Source organism: Alexandromys fortis, unplaced genomic scaffold (genome assembly GCF_014885135.2).
Source record: "Alexandromys fortis isolate MF-2015 unplaced genomic scaffold, M_Fortis_MF-2015_v1.1 scaffold_221, whole genome shotgun sequence".
NCBI lineage: Eukaryota > Metazoa > Chordata > Mammalia > Rodentia > Cricetidae > Alexandromys > Alexandromys fortis.
This window is the reverse complement of record NW_026068096.1, coordinates 696,371-720,305: the sequence shown is the minus strand read 5'-3', so window position 1 is coordinate 720,305 and position 23,935 is coordinate 696,371. Positions and strand designations below refer to the sequence as shown.

At 56.3% G+C, this 23,935-nt stretch overlaps 3 protein-coding genes across 3 annotated transcripts; 2 read left to right on the top strand and 1 right to left on the bottom strand.

The window, feature by feature from the left end:
• Positions 1-613: 613 nt before the first annotated feature.
• Thop1 (thimet oligopeptidase 1) lies at positions 614-12,229 on the top strand. The gene is made up of 12 exons (XM_050123466.1): positions 614-783; positions 3,275-3,487; positions 5,994-6,142; positions 7,501-7,608; positions 8,192-8,294; positions 8,733-8,893; positions 9,506-9,641; positions 9,741-10,107; positions 10,281-10,482; positions 11,046-11,361; positions 11,557-11,693; positions 11,900-12,229. Exons 1-12 carry the CDS (start codon positions 768-770, stop codon positions 12,053-12,055), a joined length of 2,064 nt encoding a protein of 687 aa, XP_049979423.1. The 5' UTR covers positions 614-767; the 3' UTR covers positions 12,056-12,229.
• Positions 12,230-13,973: 1,744 nt separating this feature from the next.
• Creb3l3 (cAMP responsive element binding protein 3 like 3) lies at positions 13,974-23,405 on the bottom strand. The gene is made up of 10 exons (XM_050123467.1): positions 23,241-23,405; positions 22,595-22,726; positions 21,893-22,187; positions 20,577-20,680; positions 19,801-19,938; positions 17,593-17,699; positions 16,354-16,422; positions 15,460-15,544; positions 15,001-15,097; positions 13,974-14,805 (listed from the first exon to the last, which is right to left on the bottom strand). Exons 2-10 carry the CDS (start codon positions 22,724-22,726, stop codon positions 14,423-14,425), a joined length of 1,410 nt encoding a protein of 469 aa, XP_049979424.1. The 5' UTR covers positions 23,241-23,405; the 3' UTR covers positions 13,974-14,422.
• On the top strand, positions 17,707-19,794 carry LOC126489303 (spindle and kinetochore-associated protein 2-like). Its single transcript, XM_050123468.1, has 2 exons — positions 17,707-18,452; positions 18,517-19,794. The coding sequence occupies exons 1-2, from the start codon at positions 18,333-18,335 to the stop codon at positions 18,760-18,762; spliced, it is 366 nt and encodes a 121-aa protein (XP_049979425.1). The 5' UTR covers positions 17,707-18,332; the 3' UTR covers positions 18,763-19,794.
• Positions 23,406-23,935: the final 530 nt, after the last annotated feature.

Here is a 23,935-nt window from a genome sequence, read left to right as displayed (position 1 = left end):
AGTGCCTGCAGAGGCCAGAGAGAACATCATGTCCCCTGGAACTGTTAGCTCTGTGGGTTCTGGGGTCTAAAGTCCTCTCGATGTCACTGCTCTTACCCCCAAGACAGCTCCACAGCCCCTGCTTTATCACAGCACTGAGAAAAGACACTGTGTATTGCTAGAGATGATTCATTTAAGTTTTATTGTTTTTTTTTTTTTTCCAGACAGGGTATGTAGCTCAAGCTACCCCTGCAGGTTGCAGTTTGGGCCGCTTCTACTTAGCTAGCACTAGAACTGTGTGTGTGTGCCATCACACTCAGCTCAGGAAAAGAAAAAGCAGAAGGATCTGGAGTTCAAGGTCATCCACCGCTACGTGGCCAGGGTGAGGCTAGCCTGGGCTGCACGAACCGAAGAACGGAAAGAACTAAAATGAACAGGGCAAGGGCAAATGCACAGGGTCTGCACGGGGCCACATCCGAACAGAAGAGGGCGGTGTTAGGTTTCCATAGAAACAGCATCCCGGCAGCTTTGCGGCCGCGCCCACCAGCCTTTGACAGCCAATCACAGCCTCAGTGGTGATGTTCGTGCGGAGAGCCGCGCGCATGCGCGCTCCCGACGCCCGCCTCCTGGCGCTCAGGCGCTTTCCCAGCGTGCCCCGAGCGCGCGGGCGGCGGGCGCCTCGGTGCGGGAGCAGCGGCGAGGCGGCGGGCAGAGGCCAGGAGCTCCCGAGGAGACCGGGCGTCCGAGCTGAGCACCGGAGCAGGGCCGTGCGCGCGCAGCACGCCGCCATGAAGCCTCCCGCAGGTACCGGCCACCCCTCGTCCCGATCCCGGGTCCGCACACCTCCCTCCGCGAGTAGAGCCCGTGGGGTCCCCGACCCCCTCATCTGCAAAATGAATGACCCCACTTCCCGTGACTTCATCCGCTTGGCAGACAGGATTTAAAAAGATTAAAACAACTTTCCTCGTGCTCGCTCCCTGCCGTTCTGACTAGAGTGAGGGGAGCTGCCGTGCTTTCTGGAGGGCTGCGTGGAGACGGTGGCGTGGGAACCGGGTGCCAGGGCCGTGGGCCGTCTAGCATCTAGCGATGTCAGGGGACCTCCTCCAATTAGGTCTTTTTTCTTTTAAAGATTTATTATGTGTGATTATGAGTCTATGTGTGGGTACGTGCACGTGTGTGCGGCACCCACGGAGTGGCCTTTCAGTGGTGCTGGGACCCGAACTCGGGTCCTCTGAAGAGCGGCACGCACGTACCCTTCACCTCTGAGCTCCTCTCCTACCCAAGCCTCTTAGCGCAGGGCACGAGGGTGCGTGCAGGCCCATCGGGAGACTCATCTTTCTCTCCTAGACTCTGAGGAGGAGCCGCCAGGCCAGGATGGGGGCGGGGATTCCAGTGACAGGTGTAGACAGCGCAAAAAGTTTGATTTTTTTTTTAAAGCATTATTTAGTCTGTTCGCGTGGTGAGTCGGTGTTCTCTTTCCACCTCGTGAGTCTGGGGTCCTCAGGGTTGGCCACAAGTGCCTTCAGCTGCTTCCATCTGGGTGTCCCCTGGATTTGCTTAATCCAGAAAACGGACTGGTCCAGCCGGTGTGGATTGCAAGACTAGCCGGGGCAACTTGGCAAGGTCCTATCTTAAACAGTCCGGAGGGCCGGGGATGCGGTCAGCCGTGAGTGCCACGTCCTGGGTTTCCAGCCTAGCAGCAGTGGGAAACGGCACTGTGTGACTTGTGGCCCGGGGTGTGTGGCCGCTCCTTTGCGTTTTCTCGTATCTGCACATAGTCCCCCAGTTGTGATCGTGGTAACAGGAATAGAGTTACTCTTGCCTCAGCTAGAAGGTGACCTGAAATGGAGGCAGTAATCCAGATGTTTACAGAAAGATGTTGAAATCCTAGCTTCTCCAGAATTTTAGGACTCTCTCCGTTCTCACAGCTGGCCCCGCCCCCACTCCTAAAGCCCTTTGCTTCTGTGTGCCTGCGCATAGGCGTGTGGAGGAGGGGTTGATATCAGTATTTTCCTCAGTAGCTGCCCACCATACTTATTTTTGCTTTTGAGGCAGTGTTTCTCACAATAGCGGCACACGCCTTGAATCCCGGCACTCGGGAGGCGGAGACAGGTGGATCGCTGTGAATTTGGGCCCAGTCTGGTCTATAGACTCCAAAACAGACTCCAGTGCTACAGAGAAACCCTGTCTGGGAGGGGGGGGGGCGCGAGGAAAAAGAGACAGGGTTTCTCTGTGTAGCTGGGGTTAAAGGTGTGCACCCCTATACTCATCCATGGTTTTGGATTTTGAGACAGGGTCTCTGTACCCCAGGCTGACCTCATACTTGATATGTAGCCGCGGATGTCCTCCTGCCTCACTGCACACCAGGCAAGTGCTCTAACCCACTGTAGCTCCTGTCCCTAATTCTGTCTTTATCTGTGAGAAACTTGGCTGTGCTGTGGTCTCTCTTTGAGCCTCAAACATTGAACCATCTTGCCTTAGCCTCTTGAGCGCTGAGAACAGGAACGCGGTCTACCTTTGTGAAAACGCAGTTCTGGTGGGCCGGCTCCTTGCTTGTGCCTTCCCACCCCATCTTCTGAGAGCCAGCCCATCTTTGTTTTACATGGCCCTGAATTATAGATGAATTATCACAGGACACAGAGCGCTATGGCCCTGCCCAGCTGCCTCGCGTCGTCACGATTGAACAAATGTTGGGGCTGTCGGGTCAGTGGGTGCTGGCAGCAGCTGGTGTCCACTGCCCTGTTCAGGCCACAGCACCAGCCATTGAGCCCTTCCCCTCCTGGTCATCCCAGTGCCGCCTGCCAGCCCCACTTCCACACCTTCGTTTGTCAGTGAGGCCTGATGTGGGCAGGAATGGCCTTAATTATATCTTGACAACACTGGGGGGCCACACCTAATCCAGAATGACGGGCTGCTAGATGACAGTGTGGCAGCCATCGCACGGAGAACAGGGGACCCCTCAGGGCTGACCTCTCCAGACCTTGAGAGGGTACAGCTGGCCAGAACCTGTGTGCTTACATTTCCAGGACAACATTTGCCTCAGCAGTAGAATCCCTACCTAGAGTCCCAGTGAGGGGCTAGGGGCGTGGTCAGGGTGGAGCCCCAGCATACAGTATCCCTCCACATATGAAGGTTTGGACTAGGGTTCTGTCCTTGGTCTGCACATGTTCCCTGCAGGTCCTGGGAGGAGGATGGTGGGCTACCTCTTCTGGCTAGAGACTCAGTGCTTCCCACAAGGCCCTGGGCCTCTTGCTTATGACCCTGCTGACCAGTCCCACTCTTCTCTTTCCTGCAGCCTGTGCGAGGGACGTCGTGGACGCGGCGTCCCCGTGCTCCAAGGTGAATTATCTACGCTGGGACCTGAGTGCGCAGCAGATCCAGGCCCTGACCAAGGAGCTCATTGAGCAAACCAAGTGTGTGTATGACCGTGTGGGTGCCCAGGACTTTGAGGAGGTGTCCTACGAGAGCACACTGAAGGCCCTGGCTGATGTGGAGGTGACCTACACGGGTGAGCTCGGTGACGAGTGGGAGGCAGGTAGACAGGTGGGCGGACGGAGCCAGCTCAGCTGTCCAGTCCTGCCTGAGTTGCCCAGCAGGCCTCGTCTAAGTTTGTTTTCTTTCTTCTAAAGATTTGTTTAGGGCTGGAGAGATGGCTCAGTGGTTAAGAGCATTGCCTGCTCTTCCAAAGGTCCTGAGTTCAATTCCCGGCAACCACATGGTGGCTCACAACCATCTGTAATGAGGTCTGGTGCCCTCTTCTGGCCTGCAGACATACACACAGACAGAATATTGTATATATAATAAATAAATAAATAAATAAATAAATAAATAAATAAATAAATTTGTTTATTTTTAGGCTGTGCTTTGTGGCACACACCCTTTAATCCCAGCACTTAGGAGTCAGACTCAGGTGAATCTCTGAGTTTGAGGCTAGCCTGGTCTACCTAGTAAATCTGCAACAGTCTGGTCTACATAGAAAGACCCTGTCTAATAAACAGAAGCAGAAAAAAATGCACAACAAAAATATTTTTATTTTTTGTGTATGGCTATTGCCTGTGTATGCGCGCGTGCACAAGCGGTACCCACTGAGGCCAGAGGGGGCCATGGGTCCCCTGGAGCTAGAATCACAGACAGTTGTGAGCCACCATGTGGATGCTGGGAATCAAATCTGGGTTCTCTGCAGGGGCAGCCACTGCACTGACTGCTGAGTCGCCTGCCTGTTTCTTTGTTTCCTTTCCTGAGACAGCGTCTTACAGTGTAGCCAGTATGGCCTCAAATTTGCCATCCTCCTGCCTCAGCCCCTGCATGCTTGGATGACTAGTGTGTGTCCGTGCTCGTGTGTGTGTGTGTGTGTGTGTGTGTGTGGAGCATGGCTTGTATTCATCCACTCCTCTTCTTGTGGTCTGGATCTTGCCCAGGTTGTCGGACCTGGTGACAGACACATTATTCACTTTCCTAGCTCACTGGCCCTTGTTTTATTTTGAGTCAACTTCTCTGTGCCTCCCAGACTGTTCTAAGTCCTGGTTATCCTCCTGCCTCAGTGTGTCCTAGAGCAAACCTGCACATTCTCAGTGGGGCGTCTGCTTTTGTTTTCTGTTACTAGGCAGCATTCCTGGTGCTGGGGGTTTATGGTCGTCCACATGGAGATTTCCACATCTCGGACAACAGAGGCCCCTCAGAACTGAGCCCTCGCCGTCAGTGCGGACTTGGGCTGCTCACAGCACCCCTTTTCATGTCCCCACGTGGCACCCTCTTTGTCTCTAACATGATGCTCGGTGTTCCTGTTGCCACCTAGCACGGCAGCTGACCCAGGATCCGAGGGCCACCGTGTCCCGGTCCCCCCATGTGGAAATGGGCAGGAAAGGCATGTTCAGGCCACGGAGGCCTCTGATCCAGCAGGGCTCTTCCTCCTGCATCCAGGTGTGGTCCAGATGGGCCTGCCACCAGCTTCCTGCGGCTCCCCCAGCTGGCTCTGGCCTTACCTACCCCTTAGATGCAGCTGGCTTCCTCTCCCTCACCTGCGCTGGTGACCCTAGCCTCAGTTTCCCCTCATGCATCAAGCCGTGTCTTCCTCTGGTCAGGTGGGAATCTCACGCAGTGGTGCCCCTTGGCACCCCTTCCCTTGGTCTGGCGTTGCTGTACCAGGCGCTCTTTGATATCCCTGCTGGCCTGTTCTGCACGTCTTCCTTCCGCCCAGTGTGGTGGCTCTCGGCATGCTGAGGCAGGAGGAATACCACAAGTTCAGGCCTCACCTGGGCTGTAGCAAGACCTTTCTCAAGAACAAAGAACAGAGAGAGAAACAAGTGTGTCTGGGCTGTCCCATGAACTCTGCGTGGGGGTCGTGTCCTTTGTCCTCCCCTCTTAGGCCTCTTGGTCCTCCAGACCCTTCCCACCCCTGTGCATGTGCCAGGGCTCCAGTCACTTAGTTTATGGGCAGCTAAAGTACTCAAGGGACCAGGTCCTTTCCTGCACTGGCTAGTGTCAATCACTATAAACTAGGACTCTGTATGACCTAAGCATACAGGGCCATCACCTCCTGGAATGACCCTCCATCCTTTTGCTAGAATGCTGTCCCTTTCCCGTCCTGCACACACATCCTCACATCCGCTTTGTCTTGGGATGTTTCTTGTTGTGGAGTCCCAGTGCCCTGTGAGTGTCAGGCTCACTCCGGCATGCGAGCTGGGTTGCAGGGTTTCCCTCCCTTTGGCTGTTGTGGGTCCTGCAGTGGCGCGTGCACAAGACCTGATAGACCTGTGCTCTTGTTCCTCTCGGCTTCACACCTGGGCAGGGGACTGTGTCACAGGACAAGCGTGTGTGACCCCACACTGGCTCCAGATTCAGGCATGCTCCTGCCTCAGCTCTCTATGGTACTGGGATGGCAGGCAGAAGCACCAGCCCCGTGAGTGGGTCAGCCATGGAACCGTTGTCCTGAGGCTGCGGGTGACTGCACTCCCTCTGTCTCCAGTGCCTCAGCCTGGTTGGCCTCTCATCGTGTCCCCATATCTCACTCTCAGTACAGAGGAACATTCTGGACTTCCCCCAGCACGTGTCCCCGTCCAAGGACATCCGCACAGCCAGCACAGAGGCCGACAAGAGGCTCTCGGAGTTCGATGTGGAGATGAGCATGAGGCAGGACGTGTACCAGAGGGTCGTGTGGCTGCAGGTGTGTGGGGTGTACCAGAGGGTCGCGTGGCTGCAGGTGTGTGGGGTGTACCAGAGGGTCGCGTGGCTGCAGGTGTGTGGGGTGTACCAGAGGGTCGCGTGGCTGCAGGTGTGTGGGGTGTACCAGAGGGTCGCGTGGCTGCAGGTGTGTGGGGTGTACCAGAGGGTCGTGTGGCTGCAGGTGTGTGGGGTAGCGGGGTGCTGGCTCTTCACTGGTGTATGACTCGCCACTGCCCACGGCAGCCTGTGCACACAAGTCCCGGCGTGCTGAGGCCTTTGCTGTGCTCGAGGCTGTCAGTGAAGGACTCGTAACGACCACACAACTGTAAATGTGAGGCAGGGCCCAGTGTGTGTGACCCTGGGCTGTCACTGCAGCACTTGGCAGGCTGGGGCAGCACGCGCTCCAGGGTAGCCATGCCACATGGGACACAACACGCTGTCATGGCACATGCTTCTCACCCCAGCACTCAGTGGGCAGAGACTGAGTTCAAAGCCTTCCCGAGATCCTGTCCACAGTGGGAAAACCTGCCTAGAACCCCCAATGAGGGGCTGGGGGCGTGGTCAGGGCGGACCCTCCTAGAGTCCTCCAGAGGGAGGCTGGGGCGCGGTTGTGAGTGAAGTGCCTATCCTCCAATGATACATCCCACCACCAAAAGAAGAAAAAGAAGGTGCTGGCTCGGGTTCCCGCCAGCCTCATTAGCCTGTGTCCACTGCACAGGTTGGTACCTTTGTACACCCAGGAGCACCATGGCCACACCTGAGACAGCCTGTGGTTGATATTGAGGTTCTGTTGTGTTGGTAGAGGGGTGCTCTCTGTAGTCTGTGCTGACTGGGAACTAGGGTCTTCCCTCTCTGTCTCTGAGAGCCTGGCTCTTTCCCGGGGATGGGAAGCCTCTGAAGCATTCTTCTCTCCCACCGTCTGTGTCCCAGGGACTGAACTCTGGCTTGACCGCGATCTCCTCCTTTGCCCTCGGAGCCGGCTGTCTTGTGATCAGATCATGGTTTTTTTTTTTTTATTCATTTTAAGATGTTTGTTTTTTGGTTTTGGTTTTGGTTTTGGTTTTTCGAGACAGGGTTTCTCTGTGGCTTTGGAGCCTGTCCTGGAACTAGCTCTGTAGACCAGGCTGGTCTCGAACTCACAGAGATCCACCTGCCTCTGCCTCCCTAGTGCTGGGATTAAAGGCATGCACCACCACCGCCCAGCACATTTTAAGATGTTTGGGTTTTTGATTGCGTGTATGTTTTCCTGTCTGCGTGGGTGTGCTCACATGTGCTCTGCCCGTGGAGGCTGGAAGCAAGCACTGTGTTTCCTGGGCTATTGCCCAGGGTTTGACGTGAGCTTCTGATGGGCTCTTCCAGGAGAAAGTCTCCAAGGATTCCCTGCGGCCAGAGGCAGCTCGCTACCTGGAGCGGCTGATCAAGCTGGGACGGAGAAACGGGCTCCACCTACCTCAGGACACGCAGGAGGTGGGTTGCTCTCCCGAATGCACTCAGTCAAGGCCCGCAGACGTTGTCCCCGTCCTCTGGGGCCTGAGCCTAGGGAAGCATGTCTGTCTGTGCACGGTGCGTGGCAGCTGCCTGCCCGTCTGCTCGGCTGGGCCTGGAGTGTCTCATGGCTTACATCCAGACCCCACGTAGACCACATGTGGTCCCCGACACCTGTCCCAGTATCCCTGTTGAGTAAGCGGTGCTGGGGTTTCTGGAGCCCCACTGCCCTTTTGCTGCCAGCAGGGGACAGTCACAGCCTGCAGCCTTGATTGTTGTCCCTGTCCATTTGACAGCATATCCCTGAGCTGATTCCCACCCTAGACCTGACTCTAGCAGACATAGATATAGCCCCGTCTGCTTGGCCAGAACTCAGGCTGCAGGCTGACAGCTCGGAGGCCTGGGGTGTGGGAGAGGCGTGGCAGCGCCTCCTGTCCTTTGCTTGGTGGTTGTAGGAGGGGTGGCCTGGAGGTCTGGCAAGGCTGGTGCCCCCTCCCCCCATTGCCGTGTGGGGACGGCCTGGAGGTCCAATGGAGGCCACCGTCCCCCTCACTGCTCTCTGCAGAAGATCAAGGAGATCAAGAAGAAGCTGAGCCTGCTGTGCATCGACTTCAACAAGAACCTGAATGAGGACACCACCTTCCTGCCCTTCACAAGCGAGGAGCTGGGTGAGTGCTGTGGGGGAGGTTGTCCTCACAGCTGCCAAGGACACTGGGGACATCCTTGAGGTGAGAACAGGGTTCTGCTGGCCCACATCCTGTCCACAGCAGGAGCCCTGAGCTGGGTGGCAGCTGGGGCCCTCCTAGCCTGGCACTGTTAGCGGTTCCCCTGGACCCCACAGGCCCCCGCCACACAGCGTGGGTTTCAGCTCAGAATAAGGGATGGTGAATCTCTGCCCAGGCCTGGAACCTTAGTGGATTCGCACTTTCATGTGGTCTCTGGGCTTTCGCCCTGCGTCTGTGATGCCCCTGCCTCTCTGGTGCCCCCGAGGTCCTCAGGCACCTCCCCGGCATCTTACATGCCTGAGATGGTGGCCCAGTGTTCCCCACCACTCTTCAGCTCTCCCCACACGGGGTCAGGGGTGAGTATCCTCACTGCATCCACAGGCGGCCTTCCCGAGGACTTCCTGAATTCTCTGGAGAAGACAGAGGATGGCAAGCTGAAGGTCACTCTCAAGTACCCGCATTACTTCCCGCTGCTGAAGAAGTGCCATGTGCCTGAGACACGGCGCCTGGTGGAGGAGGCCTTCAACTGCCGCTGCAAGGAGGTGGGGCTGCAGCTGCAGCTGTGCTACGGCACTCACGGCCCCCCAGGCACCCTGCTGCAGCCTGTCCCTCTGCAGCTGCCCATGGGGCCCTGTGCTCGGGCGCTCACTGTCACGAGGACACCTGGTAGCCCTGGTGTGGGTGTGGGCAGTCTGCACTTAGCTCCTGAGCAGGTGAGGGGTCTGAGCTGCAGGGGGACAGAGCAGGGAATGGAGGTAACTTGTTACTTCCATGGGCTTTAGGGTGACTGCAGCCTGGGTGCCTCACCTCCCATGGCTACAGTTTGAGGTGGGCACCTGACTTCTGTGGACGGCAGACACACTGTCCGTGAACTGTGGGCTGTGGATGGGGAGGGACTTTTACCCTCGTCCTTGGGGCTCCTCACCCCTGAACTCCCGAGGGCTCTCGTATGTGGCTGGTGCTGCCTCCAGCAGGCCTGCTGTCCACCCTCCCGGGCAGTCCGTCCTCCCCAGGCACAGTCCCCGCTGTCTGTTGTGCCATCTCTGTGGCAGGTCCGCTTTCTGTGTGATTAGGTTTGTGGCGCCTCTCTCTGCATCCATGGTCCTGTCTGGGTGGTGCAGAGGTGGATCCGCCTGCTGTCTGTGTCCCTGCAGGAGAATTGCGCCATCCTAAAGGAGCTGGTGTCCTTGCGGGCACAGAAGTCCAGCCTCCTGGGGTTCCGTACACATGCCGACTACATCCTGGAGATGAATATGGCCAAGACCAGCCAAACAGTAGCCACCTTCCTAGGTAGTGCCCTTCCTGCCCTGGCCATGGACTCCCGTCCCGTACACACACACTCGCACTCTCGTGGCTCCTGGGCTCTGGGTGACCGTGGTGCCTCTGCAGATGAGCTGGCGCAGAAGCTGAAGCCGCTGGGAGAGCAGGAGCGCGCGGTGATCCTGGAGCTCAAGGAGGCGGAGTGCACCAAGCGGGGGCTGCCGTTCGACGGGCGCATCCACGCATGGGACATGCGCTATTACATGAACCAGGTGGAGGAGACACGCTACCGCGTGGACCAGAACCTACTGAAGGAGTACTTCCCTATGCAAGTGGTCACGCGTGGGCTGCTGGCCATCTACCAGGAGCTGCTGGGACTGACCTTCACGCTGGAGGAGGGGGCCGCCGCCTGGCACGAAGACGTGCGGCTCTACTCGGTGCGCGACGCTGCCTCTAGAGAGGAGATTGGCAAGTTCTACCTCGACCTGTACCCCAGGTGCGCTCGGGTCCCATATGGCACCCGGGTCACTGTTGCTCTGCTGTCTGCAAGGGGGTAGAGGAGGAGGGAGCCAGGGCGGCATGGAGCTCTGGCTGTGGAAAGTGCCCCTGATACCAGCTCTAGCTGTCTGGATGTCTCTTGTCTCTGTCCTGACCTCACCTTATCATCAGGGAAGGGAAATACGGCCATGCGGCCTGCTTCGGCCTACAGCCTGGCTGCCTACGGCAGGATGGTAGCCGGCAGCTGGCCATCGCGGCCATGGTGGCCAACTTCACCAAGCCGACCCCTGACACGCCTTCCCTGCTGCAGCACGATGAAGTGGAGACGTACTTCCATGAGTTCGGCCATGTCATGCACCAGCTCTGCTCCCAGGTGAGTGATGTGGGGGCCTGGGGCTCAGTGCGAGGCTGGGCCAGTGCCATGGACAGGCGCATTCGCCCCTCTTGGCACGGGCTGGCCTTTGGCCTTCCGCTCTGCGTAAGTTGATTTTACATTTGCTGCTTTTGTGGGGCGGGGGGCTGTGTGCATGCATGGGCCATGCCTTGCGTATGCAGACAGAGGACAGTTGCTCCCTTGCCCGCTGCGCCGTCACTGGCCCACCTTTCCCTCCCGCCCTGTCTGGTGTGATAGTGGCCTGCAGTAGTCCCGCACCCTCACCACACTACCGTCCACCCACATATCTGAGATGGCTTTGGGAGTACGGTGCAGCCCAGCCTCTCCCAACAGTGAACTCTTGTGTGCGCCTGCAAGGACTGGAGGCATGGGCAGAGCCGGGACCTCGTGAGTCTTAGCGTGAGGCCTAGGGACCCAAAGACATGAGCAGCACAGTCTCTGGCCTCAGCGTCTGGTGGCGTCTAATGTGCAGGAGCCTGTGGAGCTGGCAGCTGCTGGGACTGCCCAGGGGCTGAGGCCTTTCCTGCTTGTGCCCTGTGTAGGCGGAGTTCGCCATGTTCAGTGGGACCCATGTGGAGCGTGACTTTGTGGAGGCGCCGTCGCAGATGCTGGAGAACTGGGTGTGGGAGAAGGAGCCGCTGATGCGCATGTCTCAGCACTACCGGACGGGCAGCGCGGCCCCCCAGGAGCTGCTCGAGAAGCTCATCAGGTCCCGCCAGGCCAACGCGGGCCTCTTCAACCTGCGACAGATCGTCCTCGCCAAGGTGGACCAGGCTCTGCACACACAGATAGACGCCGACCCGGCTGAGGAATATGCCCGGCTCTGCCAGGAGATCCTCGGGGTGCCAGCCACACCAGGTAACTGCAGGGGGCTGCCTGACTCCACGTGAGTCCTTAACCCATGCTCACAACCTAGCACCTGCCACGGGCATCACCCCAGGGGCTGCACAACCTCAGAGCATCTTGGACACTTCACCAGAGGCCCCACACTGTCCCCGCCCAGTCTGTCCTTCCCCGGGGGTGGACACTACAGCCTGCACTGTGTCTGTCCAGGGACCAACATGCCAGCCACCTTTGGCCACCTGGCTGGCGGCTACGACGCACAGTACTACGGCTATCTGTGGAGTGAGGTGTACTCCATGGACATGTTCCACACGCGCTTCAAACAAGAGGGCGTCCTGAGCCCCAAGGTGAGTCCCAGTGCACTGCCCTCGGCTACCTGTGGTGGGAGCCAAGGACGGGTCCAGCTGCATGCAGCTCCCAGCTAGGCAACTTCTGGGGTCTGCCTCTGCACATGCGCTCAGCCACTGAGCCTTGGCCTACAGAGCTTCCCCTTGGCATAGGGAACCCCAGTGCCAGCCCCACCCCCTCTGACCCTAATCTCCTTTGCCCCCAGGTTGGCATGGATTACCGGACCAACATCCTGAGGCCAGGGGGCTCTGAGGATGCCAGCAACATGCTGAAGCGGTTCCTAGGCCGTGACCCTAAGCAGGATGCCTTTCTCCTGAGCAAGGGCCTGCAGGTGGAAGGCAGCGAGCCGCCTGCCTGCTGACCGCAAACCAGCCCGCTGCCCTGTGCCTTAGCCTAGCCCAGGCAGGGCGGCCTCAGCAGCTCAAGGTCCCCCTGTCCTCAGGGCTGCCCTGTGGCCTCCTTCTTGCACTAGCCCCTCCCCTGTACCTGGTGTTGGACATGGTTCTCTGGTGCAGCCATTAAACTTCACACAGGGCCCCCTGCCTGCTCCTCCCTCCGCTGCTCTGCCCAGTCTGCCACATCCCAGAGCTCAGCTGTGACATTCTTGGGTCACATTACAGTCCAGCTATTTGAAGGTGCTAAGGGACAGTGCCAGGGTCACCTGCTCAGTGTGTCACTCAGGGTCATTGTGTCTGTTCTCAACAACCAGCTTCTGGCTGGACCTTTCTAGGGCAGGTGGGGTGAAGACGGAGAGGGCTCTGCCACCTGCTGGCTGGATGCAGTATTGCAACCTCTAGCCACCATTAAATCTGCATTTAAAGAAAAAGACAGGGCCTTGTGTAGCACACAACTGGAAAGCTACTAGCCACGGCAAAAGGGAGCCAGTGAGATTAAAACCCCAATCCTCAGTTCACACAAGATGCTATGTTAGTCACATGAAGACACGGAGCCACCATCTTCAGACAGTGACACAGCCAGTGGCTCACACACACACAGGCCTGCTGGCCTGAGTTAATGCCCAGCACTGTGTGAACGGCTGTGCGGGATGTCCTCATTAGAACACTGGCTGCTCTTGCAGGGTACCCCGGTTAGATTTCCAGCACCCACACGATGGCTCATGACCACCTATAACCCCAGTTCAGGGGGGGGATTAGTGCCCTCTCCTGGCCTCCAAGGGCGCTGTTCTCACATGTCTCCATGCAGGGGGTGGGGAAGGAGAGCTGGACAAGTTGCTCACTGGCCAGAGCACTCACCAAGCTTGCAGACAGGCTCAGGACTCCTCTTGCTGCAGCTCACCTCACCCCCACGGCACATAAAGACTGAAAGAAGGGATGGCTGCCACTTTCAGATAGGGTTAGATGCAGGTTGTGGGACATGTCCAAGGGGATGAGGTATCACAGACAGCAAGCTGGAGCCCTGAGTGGACTCAACAGATGTACCCCAAAAGGAAAAGTACATGGGATGCAGGGGCTGCATGTTTCACCCTAGCATTGGGCAGGGGTAGGGGTAGCTCTGAGTTCCAACCAGGCAGGGCCTGGTTCATCTCAAACTAAAAAGGGCCACACGTGTGTGTTGTGTGCATCCATGTGTGGGGCTAGCGCAGGCCCCTGTCCCTGTCCAGACCCCATTTTCTTACTCCCTTGACTGAGGGTCTCGGGCTTTGTCTGACGCCTGTCCTTCCATAAGGCTGGCCAATCCAGGCACCTCAGGCACTCCCTCTCGCTGCCCACGCTGGCTTTGAACTCACAGTGATCTTCCTGCCCCTGAGTGCTGTCTTTTCAGTGACCGCCACATCCTTGGCTGTTAGACAGTCCACAGCACCAGATGCCTCATCTATTCTAACGCTGGGCTGGCTCATTGCATGCTCCAGCTTCCTCACTGTAAACAGGGCAGAATGGGCAACTGAGATCCAGGGTGAGGTGGGCCCTGGGAGATGGGCGGAGGCTCTGCCGGCCCTCCTGTCGCTCTCCAAGGTGCTGAACCCACCTAAGTCTAGGAGGCCGGTCAAACCCCATGTTAGGCTGCCTGCCAGAGCCCCAGCCTCTGAATTAACATATACCATACCACTTATTCTCTCACAATACTGTGTGTGTAGACAGGGTCTAGTGTAGCCCAGGCTAGCCTCAAAGTCCCTGCAGACCCAAAGATGATCTCGAACTCCTATTTTTTTTGCTTTGTTTTGTTTTTGGAAGTGTGGTCTCACTCTGCAGACCAGACACCTGGTGGTGCCTCCTGAGTCTCGGGACGACAGGTGTGTGCCCACCGAGCCACAGCCTCTATATTGTCAAAATACTTTATTGATGGTCACAACAGTCTTAGAAAAGGGGGTGTTTGGGTAGTGGTGGCTCATGGCTTTAACTCGGCACCCAGGAGGCAGAGGCAGGAGAATCTTTGAGACCAGCCTGGTCTGCAGATTAAGACCCTGTCCCTACAAGAAAAAAGGGAAGTGGATGTCTGTGCGCTGGGTCCACTGTAAAGTTCGCGTGCTGGTGTTGGGGAGCCCAGGTCCCCAGTGATCAGGGAACAGGGAAGGCTTCATGGGTTGGGGGTCATGGCTCAGCTGAGTGTCTGCCTGTCAGGGTCAGTATGAGTAAAGGCGTCTAGTTCTTGTCCTGCACGAGGGTCTCTGCTTGGACCTGGCAGCCCCACTCTGATGAGATATGCGGGGGATCAGATTATGGAGGAGGCGCTGTCAGTCCATCTGTGAGTCTGGGCCTGCTACTACCGGTCACAGCACCTCCAGGGGACCCCGCACCAGAGGAACCCTGAGCCACCTTGGTACCCAGGACAGCCACATCTCCACCCCTGGCATCTCCAGCCCCACCCGGTCTGGGCTGAGCAGAGATTCCAAAGCCACCCAGTCCAGCAGGGTGGCCACGCCCAGGTCCTCCGTGGCATTGACCAGCACCAAGGTAGAGTTGTCTAGCTCTTCTGTCGAGTTGCTCAGCATTGGTATTTCCAGAAAATTCCCCCAGTCTGCACCAAGGCTGCTAGAAGGAGAGCCTTTGTGGGGTGTGCCAACGTCTGGCCAGGGTCCTGGGCCCTCGGAGCCTGGGGCGCTGTCGGGAGCCACGCGGGATGCAGCGTGATTGTGAAGGGTTCTGGAAAACACTGGAGAGAATTGCGGAGTTGGGAGGAGAACACGGAGGCAGAGTCCCGGTCTTCATTCCCTGACCCCAGCTTCGGGGTCATCACACCTGATTTCTACGGTGCTAGGGATGGGAGCCAGGGGCTCACATGCCAAGCCAGAACTCTGCCCACTGAGCCCCGCCCTCACTCTGGGGCCAGGGGGTGGGGACCACCTACCTCGCACTGGCACAAAGTCTCCAGGGCTGTCGGCCTTGTTGGAGTCGAAAGGGCTGATGGAGGGGAGGATGATCAGGACGAAGGACAGCAGAAGGACCTGCCAGACATGGGGCGGGGTCACCCCATCCTTCCCCCTCCCCTGTGAGCACACCTGAGCTCACAGGCAGGGAAACTAAGGTCCCACTAGCAGAGGGTGGATGAGACTTTTTATTTTATTTAGATGGCAGTGGGTTTATTGAGACAGCGCCTTGCTTTGTAGCCCAAGCTGACCTGTAACTCACAGCAATCCCCCTGTCTCTGCTTCCTGAGGTTTATGACAACTAACCTGTCCCACCATGCCAGGCTCCAAGGTTCTACTATTAAAGACACTCACCTCCCCCACTACCCATTCGACTAAGGCCAAGCACTACCACAACCCCAGTCTTGGGGACCTCATGAGTACCCGCAGATGGGACTCACCGCTATGCAGGTGCCTGCATGGGCGGACTTGCTGGTCGACTGGACCACGAGAGCCTGTAGGTGTTTCAGCTGCTCCAGAAGAGACCTTGCAGGGAGATGACATTCAAGCTGAGCCCTGCGGGCCTCCTTGCTCCTTGGCCCTTTCTGAAACCCCTCAGCCTCCTCAGTGCACTAAGTCCACCCTTGCTAGAACGCCCTCCCTGCCTCCCTCCTGCTGCTTTGCCCTGCATTCCTCTATCCTGTCACACGGCAGACTCCTGCCTGCCTCAGGGTCTTTCTCCACGCTTTGCCCCCTGCACCAAGGATACTGTTTCCACAGACAGGTCTGAGCTGGTTTGTTCTTGCTCACCCCACAGGACTTCCTATATGCCAATTCCTCTCTAAACAACTTTTTTTTTTTTTTTTGATTTTCCAGACAGGGTTTCTCCATAGCTTTTGGTTCCTGTCCTGGAACTAGCTCTTGTAGACCAGGCTGGCCTCGAACTCACAGAGATCTGCCTGCCTCTGCCTCCCGAGTGCTGGGATTAAAGGCGTGTGCCACCACCGCCCAGCTAACAACTCTTTCCAAATCTTTCTTTGTTTGTTTTTGCTTTTCCTTTTCCAAACAGGGTTTCTCTGTGTAGCCCTGGCTGTCCTGGAATTCACTTTTGTAGAACAGGCTGGCCTTAAACTCAGAGAGATCCACCTGCCTATGCCTCCTGAGTGCTGGGACTAAGGTGTGCGCCACCACCTGGCTTCTAGCCAACTCTTACACACCTGTCACAGCCCCAACACAAATTCCCTCCTTGGCAAACAGAGGTCTCATTCCTGATCTCTTGCAACCGCTATGGGGTTTTGTCCCTGGAGCCCCTCCATGGGCAAAGCCTAGGACCCTCCTGCTCTCAGCACACTCACAGATTCTGCTTTTCTAGATGCAGGACCTTCCTCTGCAGCTCCTGGTTCTGGGCGGTACACGCTGACATCCTGGGAAGACAAGGACCCAGTGACACTGAGACCATGCCTGTCACCCGCCAGCCCCACAGACACTTCCCACTTTACACACAGGGACCCGGTGACACTGAGAGCTCAGCCATAATGCCGCTGTAACATGTTTGTTACTTTTGTGTCTTCTGGTGTGTGCGTGCCTGTGGAGCCTGGAAGGGACTCGGAGTGGCTCCTTCAATCTCCATGGGTTTTGTTGTTGTTGTTCTGTTTTGGTTTTGATTGTTTTAAAAATAAGAGACGGTTTCTCTGTGTAGCCCTGGCTGTCCTGGAACTCAGCGATCCACCTGCCTCTGCCTCCTGAGTGCTGGGATGGATTAAAAGTGTGTGCAACAACCACCTGGCTCTCTCTGTTTTATTTATGTTTTAAAATATGTGTTAGCCGGTGGTGCAGGTGCTTATAGCAAAAGCAGCATGGTGTCCCAGTGGCTGTGAGCCGCCAGGTGCTGGAAGTCAAACTTGGGGCTCATGAGGAAGCTGCAAGCACCTGTACACGGTGAACCATCTCACCGGCCTCACCTGGTCAGCTAGGCTGGCTGGCCAGTAAACCCCAAAGAATCCCCTGCCTTGGTTTCTCGAGTGCTGGCATGGTGGACATGAGCCCCCACACCAGGCTGCAGTGCTCCGCCTCCTACCCGAGCCCATCCTAACATCCTCTGTCTCCTACCCAAGGACTTTCTCATGCTTTCTAGGCCTCATGACACTCAGACAAAGACAGAGTGCCCTGCCCACACACACACAGAGCTGAGCAGGTCACACACACAGCCCCCTCCTTCATCAGCGCCATTTCCCCTACCCCACCCCTCCAGCCCCTGTCATTCATACCCTCTGACTCCTGTCAGTCAGTTCCTCTGACTGCAATCATTCCCACCCCTCAGTGGATGCAGACAGCAAAGTCGCCTGACCCAAGTGTGACTCCCACAGACCCCCATGCGAGAAGCAGAGAGCCGACACCCCACAGGTGTATGGTGGTGTGCCTGTGTCCACGCCCACAAACCAATCAGTCACTGCTCAGGCCCTCCCTAGCCATCCTTGGACTCCTGACATTTGTTCCTAAGTGGGACACTAACCCCATTTTGTTAAGCTGTAAAAACTTGGACTATCTCTGCCTCAGTTTCCCTTAGGCTTGTGTGGCCGTGGTGCCCACCTTACCGGTTCTCCAGACCATCGATGTATTCCTTCTTCTTCTTCCTGCTTTCCTGAGCTGATTGTTTATTCCGGATCTTTCTGCGGATTTTCTTCAACACTCTCTCCTCATACTGCAGAGTGAATGGGGAGGGGTGTCCTGTCAGCCTAACCCCATCCCCAACCAGTGATCTGTTTGTTTGCATGAGACGGGCTCGTGTAGCCCAGGCTAGCCTCTAACCCACGTGACATTGAACTTCTCATGCTCCTGCCATCCCCTCCCGAGTGCTGGGGTGATAGGCCTGGGGCACCCTGCCTGGTTTCTGTGGTACTGCGGATGGCGCCCAGGGCCTCGTGCAAGCTAGGAGCGCGGCATGGAGCTGCACGAGCAACCCTCCCCTCCCCTTGCATTCTTGCTTCATCCCTAGAGTATTCCAGAGCTCTGATGCTTTCCTGGCTGCGCGCACAGTGGAGACCCCACTGAGAAAATGTGGGCTCACCGTCTTGACGCTGGCTCGGGCCACATCGCCACCTGGTGGCAATGCTTGGGAACAGCGCTTTACCGTAATGGTAAATGGAAGGTACCGTAAATGGAAGGTAGGCGGATCTCTGTGAGTTTGAGGCCAGCCTGGTCTACAGAGTGAGTTCCAGACCAATCAGGGCTACATAATGGTTCATCTACAGGGTCACATACCCCAGGCATGGTAGCGCACCCCTGTCAGCACTCATGAGGCGGAGGCACAGGGATAAGAGTTTGAGAACAGAACATGGAGGCGGAGGTCGATAAGCTGGAACTGATGTTCCAGAAAGCTGATTCTGATTTGGATTACATTCAATATAGGCTGGAGTATGAAATCAAGACTAATCACCCAGATTCAGCAGGAGAGGCTGGGCTGTGGTGGTGTATGCCTTTAATCCCAACACACTAATCACCCAGATTCAGCAGGAGAGAAAAATCCTGGTGAAATTTTAAAGGAATTATCAGCAATAAAGTCTCGATATCAAGCTTTGTGTGCACGTTTTAAGCCACTTTCTGTTGAGCAAAAAGAGAACAAGAGCCGCATTTGTGCTATTCTGAGCAAGACAATGACCATGGTACAAGAACTACATAAGCAAACAGACCTGGAGCTGACTCTACTGACTGAAGAGGAGAAAGCTGTGACAGAGCAATTAAGATCTTACATGCCAGACTTATGAAGACACGGGGTTTTAAAACGGAACTCTAATGGAAAAAAGATCCATTCCAAAGAGATTCAGCAAGATGTTGTATTAATACTTGGTATCATTAATTCACCAAGGGGTGGGAGGCTGATAAGGAAGACTGAGATTTTCCTTGAGTGTCAGAATCATATGAGAGGAAATTGTAAGAACTGTAGATTATCTTATGAATAAAAGCCAAAGGGTAAGGAGATTTAAATGCTGACCCCCACAGTTAATTTTGTGGTTACAAGTAATGAAATCCCCTAATACTATTTTTAATCTGTTTTCTTTTTGTATGGTTGGAATAATTTGAGATGTTTGGGGATTTTGTAAAAGAATATTCAAGTACATTTTCAATCAGTAATTGAATGGGAAAAATACTGTATATTATAATTACTCAGGTGTTGTTTGTTTTTTGAGACAGGCTCTCACCATGTAGTTCTGGCTAGCCCTGGAGCTCACTAAGGAGTCCAGACTGGCATGAATCCTAGAGATGCCTGCTTCTGAGTACTGGGGTTAAAGGCATACACTACCACACTGGGCATTGTTTCTCTCTCTCTGAGACAAGGTCTTATGTATCCCAGACTGGCCTCAGAATTGGTGTTGCCAAGGATACTCTTTTACTTTGCTACCTCCCGGCCTGTATAATCTGGCCCCTACACCCGAGTGCTGGGATTCCTAGTGAGTCACCACATCTGGTTTATGTCATACTAGGGATCTACCTAGAGCCTTGTGCATGCCAGGCTAGCACTGTACCAGCCAAGCTACATCCTCAACCCTGTAATCTCTGTTTTGGAAATGCCTGTTACATATGATAGCATATTTTTGTTGTGTGTCTATGATGTCCAGTATTTCACGAAACCTAACTAATATAATTAGTAGGCTGCTTTGTGAAAACTTGTTTTTCCCTTTTTTCCCATTGCTTGCTAATAATAAATGAGCCATTTTCAAATGCTCTTTTAAACTGTTAAAAAAAAAAAAAGAGTTTGAGAACAGCCCCAACTATAGGGTGAGGCGTAGACACAGCCCACAAACCTTGGTGAGAGGCAGCTGGGTGGGGAGGGTCACCCCCTCTTTAGCCAGCAGCTTCTTCTCGTCCTCTGTCAGTACCAGCTCCTGGCAGTGCCCACTCCCAGATCCCAGCAGCTGGGAGGAAGCCAAGGAATGCTGTTGCTGTGGAAACGAGGGGATGTCCATAAGAGATGCACAGACCCTGAACTGTCACCTGCCAGGGAAAGTGAGCAAGACCCTGTCCCCCCAAAATAAAAAGAGGGCTGGGGGTGTGGCTCAGGGCTGGAGGTGGGGCTCAGGACTGGAGGTGGGGCTCAGGGCTGGGGGTGGGGCTCAGGGCTGGGGGTGGGGCTCAGGGCTGGGGGTGGGGCTCAGGGCTGGGGGTGGGGCTCAGGGCTGGGAGTGGGGCTCAGGGATGGGGGTGGGGCTCAGGGCTGGAGGTAGAGCCCAGGGTTGAGGGAGGCCCAGGGTTGGGGGTGGAGCCCAGAGCTGGGAAGGATCAATTGATTGGCAGGTGCAGCGATCCTGCTTCATCACCAGTAAATGAATGTTGTCTTGGCTTCCAATAGTTTCTCTCCTAACCCTGTTTCCAGGCTCCTGAACTCACCGTGGCTTCCCCACCCCCTCTCCCTTTACTGGAGAGTATACCAGTCCGGGAAAGCAGACAGGACATTGCAGGACTGTCTGGGAGCAAGGTACGCCCAGGTCCTCTCTGCCAGGTCCCAGGCTGCTGTACAAGGCAGACAGGAGGGTGACCTGAGGCAACGGGGGGAGGGGGGGGCGGGGGTGAGGGCGCCTACCAAGTCCCCGCCGCCGGAGAGCAGCAGTTCCTTCACTGTGAGGTTGAATCTGGAAGGCGAACTGGACTGCTCCTCCGGGTACAGTGCGTCTGTGCTCCACATGTCTACCAGAAGGGGAGGGACAGAGAGGACATCAGGCCCTCAGTCTCGGTGCCCAGCCCCCAGCAAGTCCTGTTTCCGTATTAAAGCAGGGTCTCTCTGTGTAGCCCTGGCTGTCCAGGAACTAGCTCTTGTGGACCAGGCTAACCTCAAACTCACAGAGATCTACCTGCCTCTGTCTTACTCCCAAGTGCTGGGATTAGAGGTGTGCGCCACCATGCCCAGAGCCTGAAGGGGAGGGTACATGATCCCATGTCTCAGTTTCCCTCTGGTATAAGACGCAACACAAACTCAGTGTATGGATCTGGGTCATAGGGTCACAGAGACACAGGGTATTGTAGGGGACTTACAGCCAGTACAACAAGGAGTGGCTGCCACTCAGGGGCACAGGACTGGGACAAGGTTCATGTCATATCTGGCCTGTCCCTCTTGATGGCCTACACGCCATAGGCATGCTATTGAACACCACAAATATTGTGGCAGTAAACTCTGGCTTCTGATCAGACAGAGCAGAGCTGTGTGACCCTAGGAAAGGAGCTTCACCTCTCTGAATCTAGACTTTATCAGGAACAAAGACTTAATGGGAGAAATGAGCACCTTGCAAATCTTCAGATACAGAGCTTGGAGATGTGATCAAGGTAGAATCCCGAGCCGGGCGGTGGTGGCGCACGCCTTTCATCCCAGCACTTGGGAGGCAGAGGCAGGCGGATCTCTGGGAGTTTGAGGCCAGCCTGGTCTACAGAGCGAGTTCTAGGACAGGCTCCAAAGCTACAGAGAAACCCTGTCTCGGGGCGGGGGTGGGGTGGGGAGTAGAACCCTGCCTAGTATCTCCCAGTGAAGAGCTGGGCCGTGGTCAGAGGGTAGAGCCTAGCCAGTCGCAGCCCTGCGTCCTCTTGCTGGCTAGGGGTGCTGATCGATGTCTGGAAGTCAATCATTGATCTGTAGGGGTGGCCTCTGATAAGCTGTCCTTCAGGGCAGAACCCGCGCCTGTGCCAGGGGCTCTGGACTCTCCTGTGCTTTCACTGAGCACCCTGCTGTGTTAGCCACACTTGGACAAACCAAGATCCAGGCCACTCTCTGGCCTCCACCCTGGCTGCCTGGTGTCTGAGTCACCAGTGGGAGCTCGTGACACCAGACTGAGGCTGGTGACACCCTCATCTGTGAAATGGTCCCGCGGTGTCCCCCACTCCAGAGGTGTTTCTCTGTCCCGTACTCACCCAGGTCAATAGCCACCGAGGACTCCAGGGCCTGAGTCCTTGCAGGTGCAGGACACAGGGCGCCGGGCAGGTAGGAGGAGCAGGGTCCCTTGCTGTGCCCGCTCTGATGACACTTGGCCGCAGTGTTAGCCGCTCCGGGGCTGCTATGAGGAGGGGTGTCCTGGGGATCCGAGGGTAGATCCTCAGACAGTCCGCTGTCACTCTCAGCAGGGGACCATAGGGGGGAGCTGGGGTCAGAGTCTCCAGGTCCCAGGATGGAATTTAGGAAGTCATCCGAGTCAGAATGTGGTAGAACCTTATAGAAGGGAAGTGGATTGAGAGACACAGACACATGCTTATTCAGAGCGCTGTGTGAGTCTGGACAAAGCCCTGACTCTCCCTGTGCCTTAGGGACACTGCCATCCTTTCTCTCTGAGCGTTCGAGATGCAACAGCAGAGAGGTGACAAACAGGGAAAGACGCCTCTGAGTTCTGGGTTTGAATCTGAACTCAGTTCAAAGTTGGCTGTGTGACTCAGGGTGCACGCCATGCCCTCTCTGAGCCTCCACCCTGACCCCCATTAGAAGGAACTTCTAACCACACATTAAAAGGTTGAATAAGAAGCTATGGGCTGCCCAGTGCAGGCCAGCAGGGCCACAGGCGTTGCCGCCCCCCCCCCCCAGCCTCGCACTGTAGCTGGAAGCGTTACCAAGGGGACCCTCACTTGCTCCTCCCCGGTGTGGTTCCAGGCCTCAGCCAGCTCTACGTTTCTTAGAATACCATCCTGCTGGTCAAACAAGAGGTCTAGGAGTTCCAGGCTGTCCAGAGGACCCACGCCACAGGCAGGGGACGCCATCTGAATGAGGAGAGAGAGGGGGCAGGTCACACGGCATCCTTCACACACAGCATCCCACCTCCTTCTGGGCTCCCGGCCCCTGAGCGGTCTTCATCTGCAAATCTGCCCCAAGGGCTGACAGAGTTGTATCGGGATAACCTGGAGCCTTTAAACAGCCACAGTAGCGGGAGGCTATGATCTGAGTTCTCAGGAAGCTGAGGCAGGAGAATGGCAGGAGGATCCAGGCCAGCCTGGGCTACCACTAGCAAGACTCAAAACAAAAACCAAGCAAACATATGAAATCTTGGGACTCGTATGGCTAGTGTGAAGCGGCCCGCATTCTACTATAATTTAAAATTGTTAATATAGATGTTGTAAAAACTTCTGGAGGTTGGAGCCTGGATCAAACCTGTCCTGAATTCCCTGGGAGACTGAGGGGTCCCACTGCACCCCTCTCCAGCCGTCCTCCGGCCGGTGTGAGGGGACCCTGTCAGCCTGGGACCCTCCTCAGCTCACCCCCCTCATGGCCCCTCACCTTTCCCGTCGCTATGTCTCCATCCACGTCCCGACCGGTGGCAGCCCCTTCCCGGGTCCCTGTCGCCGCCTCCTGCTCCTTTTGCCACGTCTCCACCCCCAAAGGATGCTGAAATACCGGGCCCACCGCTCCCGGCCCAACCCTCGCTGCGACTGGACGCCGGGGGTGACAGACAGGACCTCGGGCCAGTGGCGAGCGGCGGCGGGAGAGGGCGGGACGGCCGTTATCATTCTGTTTTGTGCTTTTTCAGGGAGCAAAGAACAAAGTCTGGGACGGCGGGTCTGCGTGACCTCTCCCCTATTTACAGCCACTGCGTCTGTCTGGCCTCACCCGGTGCTGGGTCCGCAGCAAAACCCAGGGTTCTCGGTGGGTCGTGCCTGCCCCTGCGACAGAAGACAACATTACAGCCGCCACTTGGGCTGGGATTCTGTCCCCTCAAGAATGGTTACAACCCCTCACCTGCTGCGCGTCCTCCACGTGGGTAATCAGTTCCTGTGGAAATCACCTGGCCTGCATGTATTTAGCCAACAAACATTTATACAGACTGCACTTTCCGGGCGGCAGGGCCTTTGCTCCTACGGGCCGCCTGCCCTGTCGCGTGAGCAACTCTGTCACGTTCCTTCCTTGACCAACAGGAGCTCCCAGTCATTCTGCAGCTAAGGATGACCTTGAACTCCTGATCCTCTTGGGCTGAC

Excerpts from the sequence above, each read along its gene's own strand:
- Thop1 (XM_050123466.1), top strand. Across the intron at positions 3,488-5,993 it reads TGTGGAGGTGACCTACACGG|TACAGAGGAACATTCTGGAC; the intron begins GTGAGCTCGGTG and ends TCTCACTCTCAG. Across the intron at positions 9,642-9,740 it reads AACAGTAGCCACCTTCCTAG|ATGAGCTGGCGCAGAAGCTG; the intron begins GTAGTGCCCTTC and ends GTGCCTCTGCAG.
- Creb3l3 (XM_050123467.1), bottom strand. The coding sequence starts at position 22,726 with ATGGCGTCCCCTGCCTGTGGCGTGGGTCCTCTGGACAGCCTGGAACTC. Across the intron at positions 20,681-21,892 it reads CTCGGTGGCTATTGACCTGG|ACATGTGGAGCACAGACGCA; the intron begins GTGAGTACGGGA and ends CCCTTCTGGTAG. Across the intron at positions 15,098-15,459 it reads ATGCAGGCACCTGCATAGCG|GTCCTTCTGCTGTCCTTCGT; the intron begins GTGAGTCCCATC and ends CATGTCTGGCAG.
- LOC126489303 (XM_050123468.1), top strand. The coding sequence starts at position 18,333 with ATGGAGGCGGAGGTCGATAAGCTGGAACTGATGTTCCAGAAAGCTGAT. Across the intron at positions 18,453-18,516 it reads ACCCAGATTCAGCAGGAGAG|AAAAATCCTGGTGAAATTTT; the intron begins GCTGGGCTGTGG and ends TCAGCAGGAGAG.